Source organism: Centruroides vittatus, unplaced genomic scaffold (assembly GCF_030686945.1).
Source record: "Centruroides vittatus isolate TY-2023 unplaced genomic scaffold, ASM3068694v2 scaffold_435, whole genome shotgun sequence".
In the NCBI taxonomy this organism is placed as follows: domain Eukaryota; kingdom Metazoa; phylum Arthropoda; class Arachnida; order Scorpiones; family Buthidae; genus Centruroides; species Centruroides vittatus.
The window spans coordinates 6,599,223-6,616,514 of record NW_027122708.1 but is presented as its reverse complement, the minus strand read 5'-3'; the positions used below and the strand labels follow the sequence as shown (position 1 = coordinate 6,616,514).

The window sequence follows — 17,292 nt, the reverse complement described above, 5'->3', positions numbered from 1 at the left end:
TTTTTTCGTACACAATCGGTTATCCGAACAACCCCAGTCTCCATTAATTCGGATAAACGACGCTCTACTGTATAACGTAATAATTAATTAATCTTCGCTATCGTTACTTTTGCCCGAGCAACGCCGGGCCTACCTGCTAGTTAGAATATAATCGAAATTAAGTCAGACCAATTAATCGATGTGTAAATTATAGAACAGAGAATTATCGATTGATCGAAAAATCGATTATTAGAAGAAAAATTGCCGTCACTATTATATGTACAGTGGTACAGTACCTCTTATTTCGAACGCTTCAGATTTCGAAAGCAAAATTAGACAAAAATTTGGCCTCAGAGATCGAAATGCGCGAGTAGTGAAAAAATTTGACCCTTTTCAAGGTCAACTAGTAATTAAGTTTAGTGCTCCATAGAGAAACCGAAGGACTAATTTGAACCGAAGTAATTGTGATATACTGTGCTGTATTTATTTTTGTTACTAGATCCTCGGTTATAAAGTTGCAGGAGTTACAATTTCCATTGAGCTAACGTCAAACAGATTCTTACAGCTGCAACATTTTAGAGTTAGTGGAAGGAACGGCGAAACTAGAGTACTAGATATCAGAGTAGCGACACACGAGTCATCGCCGCCATGTTCTATCGACTGTCATCACGTGGTCTATGGGTTTACATTAAGAAATGACGATTTCTTTAGTTTAATAAAGCATTTTTACGAATAAAATGCTTTATTAAACTAAAAGTTACGAGTTAGTTCTTTGATTTTTTCGCGTATATAGGTTTTCCGTATGTCTATTTTAATTATTCCGGATAAACGAGGTTCCACTGCACTGTATTGTGTGTTATTCGTCGATTTTTAAGTTTATTCCTGCAATTTTTCTTCGTCGACAGCTTTTCGGTGCCCCGTACGTTTTGTAACTTTTAGTTCAAAATCTTCCAAACAGAATTTTTAAATTAAACCACATTTGACGTGTTCGAAGTTTACAGCATCTTCCCCATACACCATCACCATGTTTTTTACTGTTTATACGACGCTATATTCTTTCCGAAACTCATAGTATGCCCGAAGACATCACTTGACTTCATTTAGATAAGGTGACCAACTGTACTCATTTACTGAGTTTTGTACTCTTTTTTCGCAAACCGTACTCTTTTCAAATCCTGTACTCTGAAAGTACTCATTTGTATAATTTTATACTCATTTGTATTTCTAAAACATTTTTTTAGATTATTTTATTTCAATTTTATTAATTAAATATTTAAAATTATTTTGACAGTGATTTGAATTTCACGCGCGCATATTGCTTGCCGTTTCCGGCACGTCAGAGGACAGGGCAAACACCAGACATGAGTTTGACAGTGATTTGAATTTCGTGCGCACATATGGCTGCCGTTTCCGGCACAATTGAGAGGCCGTATTATGTACCTGGAGAGATAGATAGATACTACAGACTTCTTTTTCTAACAACGTCAAAATTACATTTGTGAAAAGAGATGGATATATCTATCTCTCCAATATTTGTGTACGTAATCTCCAGGCTGATCTTTGATGTGCAGTATGTACGGCATGCTTGACAGTCTTGACGCATGCGTAGTATGTACGGCAAAGTGTACTCTTTTTGAACAAAAAATAGTTGGTCACCTTAATTTAAACAAAACGTGAAGTAAAGAGTAAACAATTATTTATAATATGTGAAATTTCATAAATGTTATAATTCATTAAATCATACATATATGTTGAGATGCAGAAGTCGACAGTGTGTGACCAATAAATTCAATTTTCATTTTATTATATAGTATTTACGTATTTTATTTATAGTTTTCGTGTTTAAATTTATTACCGTATTTTCGCGGAATGATGGCACGCCGCATATAAACGGGGAAAACCAGCATGTCGGAAACCCCGGGGTTACCGGCATGCTAGTTAAACTGAGAATAAAATATAAAATTATTCAGATGTAACAAAACTAGTTGTTAATGTTAAACAAATGTTAAAAAGAAAAAAATATATTCTTCCGAGCCTTAAAAATAACACCTTCCTCTCAAATTTCACACAAAGCATTTGTTAATTAATGTACAGTACAGTAGGTTGAGATAATTTACGGCGAGTTTCTTAAATTTAATAAGTTTATTTTTGCGTTTTTGAATCGAATTACCATAAAATAAACATAAAAAAAAACACTTTCGGAATTCCACGAGAATTTTACGTCATTAGAAAGAAGACAAAATGAAGAAATTAAACATATAATCGTAGTTTTTGATGTAATGCTGACAGTTTCACAGTTTTAGAATAAAAACGCGTATGTTCTTACCTGATGTAACTTTTTCCGTTATTTAATGCGCCCTCTAAAGAGGGATGTATAACCTTACTTAAACCGGCATGCCTGCATTCCCCCGGGATAAACCGATATACCGGTTTTTACCATATGAAAATATCAGATTTCCTGGTCTCCCCCGAATAGCCAGACAATCCGCAAAAATACGGTATTTAATTGTGTTACTTTTACCTTTAAGTTATGTCTATTTGATGCTTTAAGTTTATCGAAATGGGTATTGTTCGGGGTTTCGGAATGGATTAATTCGCTTTCTATTATTTCTAATGAGAAAAATTGATTCGGACTTCGAACGGCCTCCTAGAATGAATTAAATTCGAAGTAGGCGGCACCACTTTATATATATAAAATTATAGATAACAATATGTTAATAATAGAGGCGCCACTGTATATATATAAAATTATAGATAACAATATAATAGAGGCGCCACTGTAGCCATCGTTTGTAAACATTGAACAGTTGCCGTAATTTTCTTCAAAATTTTTCGAATCCGTTTAAGAAATTCTGAAATTGTGGAGTCTTAATACTGTGATTGACAAATTCGAAATATTTTACAGAAGTTTCATTGACGAATGGAAGGTGCGAATGACAATTTTATCTTGACGGCGAATTCAGAATCGAAAGTAGATTTCAGGTATAGACATCACCGATGCATGAATAAATGTTCTTTTCAAATTTCGTATTTGTATTCTGCATGTAAAATAAGAAAAACTGATATATTGTTATAATTAAAAGTATTTATTTATATTTACATTTGCATTACTCATCAGGGGACGTTTCTCTTATTTTACTTATTCATTTTGGTAATTGTAATCAGTGGTGGATTGTCATTGATTACAATTACCAATGAGAAATTTTCTGTGGGCAGTTTGCTCAATGGAAGTTCCTTATTTTACTGAATGTCATATTTCATTGAGAAAAATAAAATAATAAACAAAATACAAATGCCGTCTGTTGTATTTAAGTTGTAAAAAAAAAAGTCATTTTAATTAGGGTCCTGCTGTTTCTAATTAGCTCTTTCTGCCCCATGGGCACTAAGAGGGCCTCTTTAAGCAAGCCCGTTATGGGTTCAGCTAGGCCCACAATGGGGTCGTCTAGTGGTGAGGACGGGGCCTGACATATCCGGACAGATTACCTCCAAAAAATTCCTGGGGATTTTTTGACCCGTCTGGATTTGATTCCGGGTTCCCAGAGCTTAGGCTGCCACCTTAATTGCTCGGCCATCCAGCCACTAATTAGGGTTGTAAACTCCCATGATTTTACTGGTATGAAGCAATGCCATGTTTGTGCCAAATGCCATGTGTTATTGAAATTTAAAATGATTGGTCCTAATTTGGATGTGAGTCACTCTGGAATGGCCTGTGCAAAATGACATTCGGCACATTATGATATGCATTTTGTAACTTCTAATTTGAAGATAATTGATCACGACTTGGGCTGTAGCTTCCATGATTTTACTTTTCAACTTTGTCCTGTGGGCCCTTTTTTTGAAGCCTGTTATAGATTTTTTCAAACTGGCCCTTATTTAGGCATTACAGACGTGGAGAAAACCCGGAAAACTCCACATGGCCAACCTGTCCGAGCGAGGTGCGACCAAACTCCCAGTGTTCAGGGTACGAAGACCACTTGGCCACTTGTGGGCCTTTCTGACATATTTAGATGGGTACTCTTGAAAAATTCCTGGATTTGATTCTGGGTACCAGAACAGTTTGCTGACCTTAATCATGGATATTCAGTCTGTGATATATATACTCTTATATACATAGGCCTACATTTGGTATATATTTCCAGGCCAAAATTTATTGCAGGTCCAATGCCTAATGTAGTCATCTTTTAGTAGTCTTACCATAAATTTCATAAGAAAATATTGAATTTCTAACCAATTGTATACATTTATGTATGTATGTATGTATATATGTATAGTTTTCAGTTATCAGCTTTGCTTTATTTTTTTTAAATGCTAAAATGCATATGTGAATACTATACCTAATGTCACAATAGTGAATAATGGTAAATAAATTCTATGAGATTCAAATAATTTTCATTGTTTTCTAAGAGTATCCCTTTATAAGTAGTCCAAATGAAATTTTTCAAATATAGAAACCACATAATCATGTTCCTAAATATCTTATTAATTATAATTTTGGAATCATGACATTTATAGACCTTAGAGGCATGTAAATTCTGGATTGTCTGACCTAATCCCAGATATATGGCAAGCCTTTTTTTAGAAACACCATAAATCTATATAATTAAAGTATCAATTATCTGATTTCTTATTTAGTTTCTTTTGTTTAATTTTTTTTGGACATTTTGGTTTTATCAGGTTGTAAAGATGAAATTTAGAAATTTTGATTTTTTCTTTTCTGGCTGCTATATATAACAGAGGGAAAGTATGGCAATTGGTCAATAAATGATCCCCCAAGATTTTTACATTATTGGACATAGGACACCTTGAGACATCAAGAAATGCAAAAAAATTAAGGAGTAATTTCTATATGTATGGATGTTAGTGGGTGGGTGGCATGATTTTATTCACCCTTGTTTGAAGCTTGACTCCTGTGCTTTTTTGTTAAAAATTTCTGAAATTTTGCAGGGAGATTTGTTTATTAAGGGGATTGATGCTATTAAATTTTGGAGGTTAAAGGTTGAGGGGTGGGAGATAATGGGGGTCACATGTATCTCCAGTAGGGCTAGTCTTAATGACAATTTTACTCATTATTAGCATTTACAATTTTTTTTATAAAACTCATCTCTATCCTCAAAATTAAGGTTTTTGCCATTTTATAATAGTTAAAAATATAAAAAGTTTTTAAATAAAATATTATAACAGATGGTGCTACCAAAATTTTAAATGTTGCTGGGAAAGTTGAGCAACTGGTTGCTGGTTTTTTTTCTGTAAACAAACAGGAAAAAATGTTATAGAACATTATTATAAGTAAAGTAACCAGGGACATTTCATCATGTACTGTACTTCATTGGAAATAGATGCATCAGCAATGTCTGACAATAGGAAACTTTCAAAAGAAAATATTTGCCTGCTGTTGCTGTATCAATTCAATGACAATATCCATGTGAGAACAATGCTTAAGACTTTCTTCAAAGCAAATCTCCAATTATTCTATGCTCACAGGATTGAAACTTTGCATCAAAGGTGATGAGATGTGATTGATATTTATGATGATTACCTACATGACTGAATTGTAATTGTTGAGTTAATTGCTAATAAAGTTTTTAGAAGTGTTGAACACAAAATCATGTTAATAACAATCACATGGCTTTTTCCACCTTTATTTAGTTGATACGGTACACGTTTTGGGCCTTGTGCCCCTCTTCTTCTTTCACAGTTTAATATGGAGATTATAGCCTTTGCGGCTCTTTCTCTGACCAACGTTGTCAGTTTCTAAGCGAAACGACCAGTGAGGCTAATGTAGCGCTCCAGCGCCGCCACGTGCCGACTAGGAGTGATGGAGGCCGGTGGCCAGTAGATAGGCGTCAGCGTGCGCACCAGAGACATGTTAAGGGTCATCGTGTTGCCGAGGTCCTTGCGGGCTGTAGTGTATTTGGGGCAATGAAGCCAGTAATGTAGTGTAGTTTCCGCTGCTCCACAATGGGGGCACCCCGGAGAGTTGTGTAGGTGCCGTGAGTACAGGAAAGCATGTAACTGGGCCGTCTCGGCGTTTTAACATTATTTACAGACAAATTGTATAAACATTTTTAAACGTATGTAACGTACCAGTCATGTAAAATCAACAATAAAGTTTGTTTCAAAAGTGATCACAATGTAGTGAAGGCTCACAATCTCATCTGCAAAATATTTGATAAGGATGCAGTCAACAAGCAAACCTGCTACAATTGGTTCAAGAAATTTAAGGATGGAGATTTTATTGTTTCAAGATGAAACACGTACCAGTCATGTAATCATGTACCAGTCATGTACCAGTCATCACCAATGGTGGAATCACTGCCCATCCGGGCAGTGATTCCACCATTGATGATGATGATCTCCTGCAACTGATAGATGATAATCCTTGGTTGAACCATTAGAGAATTAGCACTATAACTTGAATGTTCCTATACACTCCAAAAATTGACAGTCTATTAGACAGTCTATGAGCAACACCAGAACAATGCACTAGCATATAGAGCAAAGATGACCTTACAGAATCTGGCCAGTCTGGGCTGGGAGATTCAGCTTCATCCACCTTATATTCCAGACTTGGTGCCAACAGATTACATATATTTTGTGTCCTGCAGAACTATATTGCCAATATCAATTCAATGACAATATTCATGTGAGAACAATGCTCAAGACTTTCTTCAAAGAAAATCTCCAATTATTCTATGCTCAAAGGTGATGAGATGTGATTGATATTTATGATTATCTACAAGACTGAACTGTAATTGTTGTTGAGTTAATTGCCAATAAAGTTTTTTTTCAAATTGTGTAAATTTCACCTTTACAACCTGATATTAGTCATTTTCTGAATTTATTTATTGCAAATTGAATTTTTAATTTTTTCAAACTATTTTGATGCTATTGAAACCAAAACTGGCAGAAAGTGCCTTTGCATGATAGTTTGAAACCTTTGCAGTTGAAAATGCATAAAAGTCTAAATTTGGTATATGAAAAATGATTTAGAGTTAATATAGTATGTACAAAAGAGCAAATTACCTAAAATTCAAGACTGCTTGTACATACAATTAGTGTTACCACCCATCTGGTTTTTAACTCATTGTCTGGTGTCCAGGTTAACTATTAATTTTGAAAAAAAAAGAATTAATTTTGAAAAGAAAAAAAAAGGTTGATGGGATTTCGTTGACCCCCCCCTTTTTTTTATTTGTTTCTTTGCTCTGAGGCCAAGTTATTTCATTTCTTAATTTAAGTATTTAAGTTACTCCTACACCACAAGACCTAACTGGTTTAGAACTAGCATGCACATTCACGTTATTCTTCACATGGTAAAATGACATTGAGCATGCGTCAGGGACTTGTGTTCGAACAAACCTGACCTGCCGTACGGGTCAGCGATTTTTGAAAAGGTGGCAATACTACATACAATTAATGATTTGTATTGTTCATTTTCTAATTAACATTCTTTATTACTTTAATAGTTAATGTACAACTGAATTGTAAATATTATAATCAGGAAAACTTCCACATCTTCACTTGAAGCTTTTCATTAGTTTTCAAATTGAGCTATTTTCAAATTTAGATACATTTATAGTTAGATTATAAAATCTTTACTGTCCACATAAAAAGAATAGTTCATTTATTTTGTCAATTAAAGCTAATCCTACTTTATTTTTTATTATGATAGAATGAAATGCCATATTTAAATATAATATTTTTGTTAGTAATATTGGTGTATTATGCTATAGTAGAGTCCTGCAAACTTGTGGGTGAGAATAAGACTAATTATACTGTACTTTTTAAAATAAAAAGTTTTTTTCCTTATATAAACAAAACATAAAAAGGAAAAAATCTCAGGTCCTGCAAAGCATTTTATAAGTGATGTATTATGATAGAAATTGTGATATATAGAATTAAACAAAAGCCTGTCTCTCTCCAATAATATATGATCAGTTATACATTGAAGAGGAAAACAAGATGAATACAATCAATTCACCTTAAAACAAACACCAATAAAGTCCATTCTTGTCAAAACAAATTTTGCCGCTGTTGCCCTGACAAAATGCTATTGTCACAATGTTAATTTTCATGTGATAAACTGAACAAAAATTTTACTATAATTTATTAAACTGAACTACAAATCATCTTCACAGACCCCAGAACAGCCCTATTTCCAATAATGATTTTATTATTCATGTCAAAAAGTGTGAAAAAGTAAGTTACAAATTTCTAAAAAATTTGTAAATGAAAGAACAGACCACATTACATTTTAAATTCTTAAAAAATTTCAAAGAACAATAAAAAATGTTCCACATTTGATGAAGTCACTTCTCAATTCTGATGGATATCAACTACAAGGAAAAGATAAAGCTCTGGCTCCAACAGTAGTATACAGAGAAGAGTCTGTTGTGAGAAGTGACTTTATCAAATGTGGAACTTTATTGTCATGAAGTGAATATTTTCTATAAATTCTTAAAAGATTTCAAAGAACAAATGTGTTACTATAATAAATATTCCATTTTGAATAGAATAATTTTCTTTTCCTAATAAGCAAAGACAGGTTTGACCTTGATTGTAGAGCAATTCAAACATCTTGTTCTTTGCAGACCAATCTACTGTACTCAGAAAACAAGGGTTAAAGTTTAAGGATGTCCACTCTTCTAAATAGATGCAGTTCCATTCAAATGTGCTAGTTTGCATATTGAGAGTGCATACAAGGATGCCCCAGGTTTGGCTACTTTGTGCCAAATTTGGTTCATTTTTTACTCTTTTGGTACCAAAAAATATTTTTCACTTTTTTAAACAATCTTCAACAGAAAAAAAATTGTAGGTTCTTTTAGCTTTGTTTTGTTTAACACTCTGCTCCACACTTAAATGGCAAATACCATCATCTCATTTTGTTTGATTTGAAAATCATTTAGATAATTAATTTATTATTGTAAATAAATTTAATTTTATTTAACTTTATTTAGCAAATTAATTCAAAATATAATTTAGAGATTTGAATTGTCGATTAATCCTTAACTCCATAAATTTTACAACCTTAACCTTGAAAATCATTAATATGAATTTTCAATAAAGCAAACTAACTACTGTTCCCATAGCAATTCATATTAAGGCAAGATGACTGTATAGAGTTACACATTTTAATATTGATATTTAAAAGCATAACTCTTAGCATTTTGTTTCATACATTATTAAATAATGAAAATTCTTATGTACAATATTTGGTAACATTTTTTATAAGAGTGAAATCAAGTTTGAAATGAAAGTTTTAAAGTAAACTTAGTTACATGTAAATTTTCTGGTTTGACTTTTTCTCACTTCTTATTTTTGTTTCTTTGTGAATATGTATATATTTATATTTATTTACTTACGTTATGATACAAGTGTTCAATTTATTTAATATTTAAATTATGAAAAGTATTACGTAAATTATTATCTAGTATATTACTTATACTTTGATATTTAGAACAATTTTTAAGGCAGATTGTTTATGAAATGAAATTATGTTTCTAATTATGTTTAGAAATGCTACAAGTGATGATACTTACAATCTAGTTGAGCACAATGGCAATATTCCTTGTAAAATGTAAGTTATTTTAATTTAATAATAATAATTTTAATGTTTTTATTTATAAATTTATGAACTAACTATGAATGTGTTTTAATAGTGAGTTTATAATGCTCTCTTCTACAATATTTCATTAAACTACAGTGTGGTTAGAATTAAGTTGACAGGACTCAGACATGCATGGGACCAGCTCTGCTGAACCAAATGAAATGAACCTCAATACATGTGCAATTCAGATCATGGGGAATTCAGTAACTGTTTTGCTCACAGTTACTGAAAGTGTTGATCTGTTTCCCATAAATATGTAATGCTACTTGTAATCTGTCAGTTTTTTTTTTTGAACACCTTGTATTATTCTATAAATAACAAAATCAGGTGCAAATAAGCACATATAATATGTCAAAAATTCATTTACGAAATTAATATTAAAACTAAATAAATTTTAAAAATAAGGAGATTAATAAGAAATATATATAGATATTTTCAATATTTAAGCTTATGTAATGTGATTGTTTAAATCATAATAGAATGATTGGGTAATGTGAGTTAACATATCTACTCATATCATTCATGAGATTAATATTATTTATTGAATTTATTTACAAATTAAAGAAAGTTAGCAAGGTACTTGAAGTGGACTTGAAGTAATTTGTGATGTACAGTACATACAAGGTGCATAGTAAAATCCTTATACACCCTGTATATGCTTAGTAAAGAGTCATTACACAGTTATGCTAATGCAGATAGCTACAGTTATGAACATGATGTATAGTTATAGTAAAGTGACTATGCACTAAAAGATGAAACCTTAGTGGTAAAATTTGGAAGATAGTGCTCCTATCTCAAAAATAATGCATGATACAGAAAACTACAGAACTATAGAACCACAGTCATTTCAAAATTGCATGATTGACTGTGTTTAATGAATAAAATTGTTTCATTTTTTATAATTATTAATTATAATTAATATAATTTATTCAGTAATTAAATGCTTAATCTTGCTTGTAAGAGTCATACATTTTTATTCAAACACTCATAAAAATGTTTTATATTTTAAGTAAAACTTATCATTTTTTGATTTCTATGCACACATTCTCAAAATTGAGTCTTAGTTTTGAGAATAAATATAAGGCACTTTTATGCTATTTATTATTCGTTACATGTATGTGTACATTATTCTGCATATGTGCTTTTTTTATGTATTTTATGTGTACAAACTGTTTAAATGTATTTTTAAATTTTAAATATTAATAAATTTTACAGAAACTCTGATGTAAAAGATGGTGATATTTGGGAAGATGCTGTTCAAGATCATAAATTTGATGAGGATGAGACAGTTACTGCTCCTATTGAAGTATTAGCAGAGGTGAGTATATTGAATTATATATACATAGTAAACTTATTAATTTCAGATTTGATAATTCCAATTATTAGTTAGTTTGAATTAGAATCTTATAATTTGTGTTCTTGGTTCCACAGATGTTAATGTTCAATGTTTTAAAGTTTTAATAGCTATTTCAAAAGTTTGAACTAAAGTAATAACCTACTTTGGAATGAAAATTGTTATAGCTCTTAAAGCAGTATTAAGATTATTAATAGGCTTATTCTTTAATTCAAATTAAAACAAAGAATTTTTAATATCCATCAGAAATTGAATTAAAAATGTAGTAGTCAAGTCAAAACTAGAATATTACCATTTTCAGATTAAAATAAAATTATAAAAGCATTCTGATGTTACAAATTAGATTGTAATGTGTCCTGAACCTCCAGAAAACAAATCAAAATTTAATACAATAGAATTTAAATTATTATTTCAGTGACCTAATAGTGCTGTTTTTTTTCAAAAACTTATAACAACAGTACAATTCTGTATGTTATAATTCTCTTTTTTTGTTCTTCTCATATCATCCCTCTTCAGTTGTTATACAGTTGTTACATATTAAAATTTGGTGAACAAATACAATTTGATTTGTTTAATTTAATTTGAAAGAATATAAATTATTATGTCAAAAGAAAAAACATGTCTTATGTTTGGAACTTAAATAGCAGATTGGCGACATGCAATAACTCTAAAACATTTTGGCAAATAATTAATACAGTAGAGTCCAAACACCACTAATCTGAACGTCCGCCTAATCTGAACATGTTTCAGTTGGCAAAGAGGAAATTTTCTCTAACAAGAGGTCCACTTAGCAGTGTTCCCCTTTCTCTTTTCTGAGTGAACCACGTGAATAAAGGCTTCATCAAGCTTGTCAAACGTTAAGGACCTTGCTGTTTGCCAATTTTCAACTGATTTTTCTGAAGTAGAGGCCCAAAACTGCTTGATCTTTGCACTATTTTTTTCCAGTCGATTATTGTGGCTTTGTCCACTCCAAACTCTACTGTCAATTTCGTTTCACTTTCACCCTTGTCCAGGGTGGGATGCTGACATTGAGTGTTGGATGTATATAAACCAGACCTGTTTTATTGCTTGTTTCTGCATTATTTTAAAATAAATAAATACTTACTTACTGGAATCCAAATTCAATAAAAACAAAAACCATGCATTATCATATTTTACATTATTTTATATGGGAAAAATTGTTTCGCTTAACGAGTGTTTTGCATTACGAGTAAGATTCTAGAACGAATTATGCTTGTTAAGCAAGGTTCCGCTGTAATTAATTTATCACATTTTTTAAAAATTGATTATTTTAGTGTATTTTATTTTGTGTTATCCTGTACTAAGCTATTTAATTAATTTGTTAAATTTTACTAATTTCAGATTTATATAATATGTATAAAATGATTATCATTGTGTTTTATTGGTAGTACTAAGCTATTATATTAATTTTTTAAACTGTACTAACTTCAGTTTTTATGTAATACAGTCAAACCTGTTTTTATGCGGTGGATAGGGACCGCATTAAAAAAAACGCATAAAAAAAATCTCACGAAACTTCACAAATGGCTGTAAATAATAGTTTTCGCAACACAATTAAAAAAATATATTTTTTTTTATGCGGTCAAGTCTCACATAGAAAATAACTCAAAATCGTACGAAATAGAATTTATTGACAACAGATGTCAGCACTTGACTGCATCGTCTGGTCTATCGTCTGTTTTACATATTTTTGTCCAGGTGGTGTTTTGTTGACTTAAAAAGTAAATTATTTCATTTTTCGCATATTCATGCAATAATATTACTATAATAAGTGCATTTATGCTATAATAAGTTTATTTAGCTATAATAAGTCAACGTGAGACATGACGAATCGCACGAGACTAGTCGCCAACTATACCGCACAAATAAAAAATCGCACAAAAAAAACCGCACAAATTAAAAATTCGCATAAAAAAATCGCACAAATAAAAATCGCACATAAAAAGACCGCATAAAAACAGGTTTGACTGTATTTTAACCCCTTGTAACAAACTAAGGTTCATACAATAAAGAGTTGAGCATAGTGAACAAACAAACAAACATCCTCATTTACATATATAGATTTATGTAATTATTTATCACATAACTCTAAGGCATAGAAAACTTTTAAATTTCAAATTTATTTTTAAATTTAAATATTGCAATCATCACACATACATTCCAGAATTAGAATGTTAAGCTTTATAAACCTGAAGCAGATTAGTTACTAGATTGAAAATGCTTGTCAAAGTTGAATTAAAGCATGCTGGTTTTGAAATTAAAGTTAATAGTTGTATGTGTTGAGGAATGATTCATTTAACATTTGTGAGTATTTGCCAATTTCTACTGGATATTAATAGATTCTTTGTTTTAATTTGAATTTATCCATAATTTTTAAGTTTAATTCTAATGATAATTTCATATGCATTATTTTCAGTTTTTATCAGCTGTTATGAGCAAAGATTATAAAAGTGCTTTAAATTATTGCAGAATCAGTGAGTAGATCACCAAACTAAGTATTAATAAGTATTTTTTTGCAAATTTTTAATATTAATTAGTACATTAATTTTTTAGTTCTACAGTATGAACCAGAGAATAAAACTGCAAAAGAATTTCTTCCATTAATAGAAGAAAAATTAAAACTAGGTAAGATAAAAATTTTAATAAGACACACTATATTTGTTTCTATTATTTTAATTTAAAATTTTATGTGAATTCAGAAGCAAAACTAGATGAAAATTCTGAGAGTGAAAATGATTCTGATGAGAATGATAGCAGTGATTATTATTCCAGTGCTGATAGTGGAAACAGTAATAGTTCATGTTCATCCTGTAGCAATAGGTTAGTATTTACAAAATAAGTATTAGAATATGTATCATGATTAATTGTAAATATTCTTTAAGTTGCTTTGATTTTTTTCTTCCAAGTTACTTTATATTTGTAAATTGTTTGTTTTCATTATCTGATATAAGTAGATGGATAATGAAAAGTCAGCTAAATCTGTGATAGTTTTATAATAATGATATAGTAAATATCATATTACAAATCTTGATTAAAGTTTGGGATATTTGTTGTGCTATTTTTGAAATTAAGGTTACTATAGGTTAGTTAATTAAAAAAAAAAAAAATTGCATTGGTATGATTGTTAGATTGTTATAAAGTAAAAAGTAAAACATATTGGGCTTCATTCCAGAAATCCAAATTCCAAATACAGTATGTTAAATTCTTAAAAATATGTAATTTGTATAATAGTATATTAAATATTTTTTAGTAGTTTCTTTATTAACAGTGTCTCCATGCTACTTAGTTGTAAAAACAAGAAATAAAGTTTATATTGTAAATAAACTAGCAAAACATTCTTAGAAAACATCATTTTTGTTTTGTTGTAATGTAAGGTTGTGTAAGCAAAAACTTTGCACAAAAATCAAACTTCTTTTATTTTTATAACATGATTATGTAGGAACACAAAATTAACAAAATTTGTTTCTTCTGTTTCTGAATTATGGAAATTATGGTGTGTCTTCTGTTTCAGCTGGAACCAGAATTGTTTGATTGGGTGCAGGTAAAGAATATTTGATTGTTCTCTTTGCTGACATACTAGACTTCATAATCCTCTAGCACAGAAACTGTACATGTTGTGTTATGTGTAGCTGTGAGGTTCAACCAGAAGACATACACATCATCTGAGTGATGCTTCTTGACGAATAGGATCAGCATTGTCTTAATACACTCCTTTATGCACACTTCTTTGTTGATGCAAATGGGACAGGGTGTTATGAATGCATAAGATTTTCCTTTTGGACTGATTGCTACCTAGTGTTGCCACCTTTTCAAAATTGCTGACCCAGATGGCAGGTCAAGTTTGTTTGAACAGAGTCCCTGACACATGCGCAATGTTATTTTACCATGCGAAGAATAACGTGCACACCAGTTCTAAACCAGTTAGGAACTTGTGTAGGAGCAACTTAAATAAAGAAATGAAATAACTTAGCTTTAAAGTGCTGAGAAGCAAAAAAAGGTCAACAGGTTGCAACGTACATCGGCATAAGATGGCAAATTAACTTTCAGTGAGTGTGTGAAGCCTTTCGCTGTTAAAATAAAGTAAATTTATAAAAATATTTGCTAGTACTTTGTTTCATCATAATTTCATTTTTTCTATGAAATTCCGGACAAAATTAATTGTTAACCCGGACAATGAATTAAAAACCGGACAGGTGGCAGGCACCACTATTGCTACCTAAACCAGAGTTGATAGATGTACTGGTCCTTGTGCTGTAATGCCAATAGCTGCAATGCTACTATTCTGGTTTAATAAATATTTCTGCCACTTCGAGTGCTTCAATTGCGTGTAGTCTTAAGTTTTGCTGGAGCATAGGGCGAGTCAGCTGTAAACATTCGAAATTCTTTTAATATATGAAATTTTTACTCTTCTCTCTTCTTTAAATAAATTATTGGGCTACAATTTTCAAATTGCAGACCTATACATTCCCACTGTAGTCTGCCTTTCTGTTCTTCATTAATCTCAAGAACGGGGTTAGATAGATGAAAATCATAACCAGATATAGAAAGTTTAGAGGCTGCAGGCCATGATTAACTATATACATGAACTTTCAGTCGGGACTGGAAGTCACATGATTTCAATTCAAAATTTTTATTTACATTAAAATATAATTTTCACAATGCTGAGCTGCAATTTTTAATGTCACAATAAGTAATTTCGATTTTTATAGTTTATTTTTAAAATATTTACTAAACCATTAATGAGTATTTGAAAAAATCTGCTTATAATGCTTGACATAAATTTAAATTTCCAAAATACATCTACACTTATACTAATTTATATATTGTAATTAATATATGTATTGGTACTGTTTAGTTTTTATTTACTTGATTTCTAAGTTTTGGATACTTTGATAATAGTTAATCTTAAATTTAAGTGAATCTTTATTTTATTAAAACAGTTATGTAATCAGTTAATTTTCTCTTAGAACTATTTTTCTTTTTTAAATTATTTTTAGGAATTCTTAATTTCACAACTTATACTATAATTACCAACCAGGATCTAAAATTTTCATTATATTTGAGATCTTATTATGTAAATAAACAAGTACTTTTACAATAAAATTATATGAATGTTTATATATGAGTTAAGTTTAAAACATTTGCATAGTTATTCTGTTTTTATCTCTGTATTTACAATCTGAACATTTATATTATTAATTAATTTTGATATTATATGTTTAATTAAATTAATTTTAATTGATATTTTTGGGGAAAACTCTACAATTTAATAAATTAATTAAAAATATTGTATAATATAATTTGTACTTGTGAAAGTAAAATATGATAAAAATAATAATAAACGGTATTGAATTTTCAGGAGATAGAACTCTGAATGAAATTGTGATATGAATTTATTATTATATTTTAGCTGAGTTAAGATTGTGCAATTAACAATTTAGTTTATTTTGAAATTATATTCAAAAAAGACAAAAAAAATGCACATTTTGCAGTATTGCAAACACTTTTCAGAAATAATTAGATAAATGATGCCTCATACTTTGAATTTAATTTCTACAGGAGGTTGTTTGAAATCTGAATTTTCACCATTAGAAATAATAGAAAATGAATTAATATGTTTCCAAACCCTAAACAGTTCAATAAACTTAAACAGCAAATACACATAATTTAAGGTTAAAATAACAGAATTAAATACCCTAAATAATAAATTAAAACATGAAAACAATAAATAAAATATGTAAATATTGTATAATAAAATAGAAATTGCATTTACTGTACCTTTAGTGAGGATGAAGAGTGAGGATATTGTCCCATTTCTTAAGGTAACTGTGCAGTTGCTTGGCTTTCTCACAAATAATCCACTCAGAGATGATATCACCAGCCAATTGCTTCTCATTTATCCACACAAGAAGTTCTTCCATCTCAGTAACAAACAATCTCCTGGAGGCCAATATTGTCACACCACATTTGCTGTTTTTGCTGCTTCTTTTTTCTTAAGAATGGCCCACACCATCAACTTTGGCACCTTAAACACAGCCACCAGCTCAACTACACATATATCACTTCCATGCATTGTGATAAGTTCCTTTGTCACCTCAGTTGTTGATACTACAACCTCCAGATTTCATTGCTTCCATACTTTTTGCATGCTGTGGGTAATAAGTAGGAGTTACATATATAACCAAACACTATAGAAGTTATATATACATAACCAAAAATAAAGTGAAAAAGCACTAACACACAAGCATAATGCAAAAGATGCTTTCACTACAAGAACAAGAGATGACTTGGGTGCACAACAGATGGTGTTTACCAATGTGGTAGAGTCTGTAAA

The 17,292-nt window shown here is 30.5% G+C and overlaps 1 protein-coding gene across 2 annotated transcripts in view; it reads left to right on the top strand.

The window, feature by feature from the left end:
• The first annotated feature begins 2,714 nt into the window (after positions 1–2,714).
• The window catches only part of LOC136989130 (glutamate-rich protein 2), a 28,910-nt gene continuing 14,332 nt past the window's right edge, over positions 2,715–17,292 (top strand). Inside the window, exons 1-7 of one of the 2 annotated variants that reach the window (XM_067287231.1) lie at positions 2,715–2,791; positions 2,885–2,961; positions 9,491–9,553; positions 10,799–10,901; positions 13,375–13,432; positions 13,512–13,583; positions 13,658–13,778. In XM_067287231.1, the coding sequence (XP_067143332.1) occupies positions 2,900–2,961; positions 9,491–9,553; positions 10,799–10,901; positions 13,375–13,432; positions 13,512–13,583; positions 13,658–13,778 (479 nt within the window). In that variant the 5' untranslated portion in view covers positions 2,715–2,791; positions 2,885–2,899. Of the gene's footprint in view, positions 2,962–9,490; positions 9,554–10,798; positions 10,902–13,374; positions 13,433–13,511; positions 13,584–13,657; positions 13,779–17,292 lie in introns of both variants that reach the window. The other variant, XM_067287232.1, reaches the window with a different exon arrangement.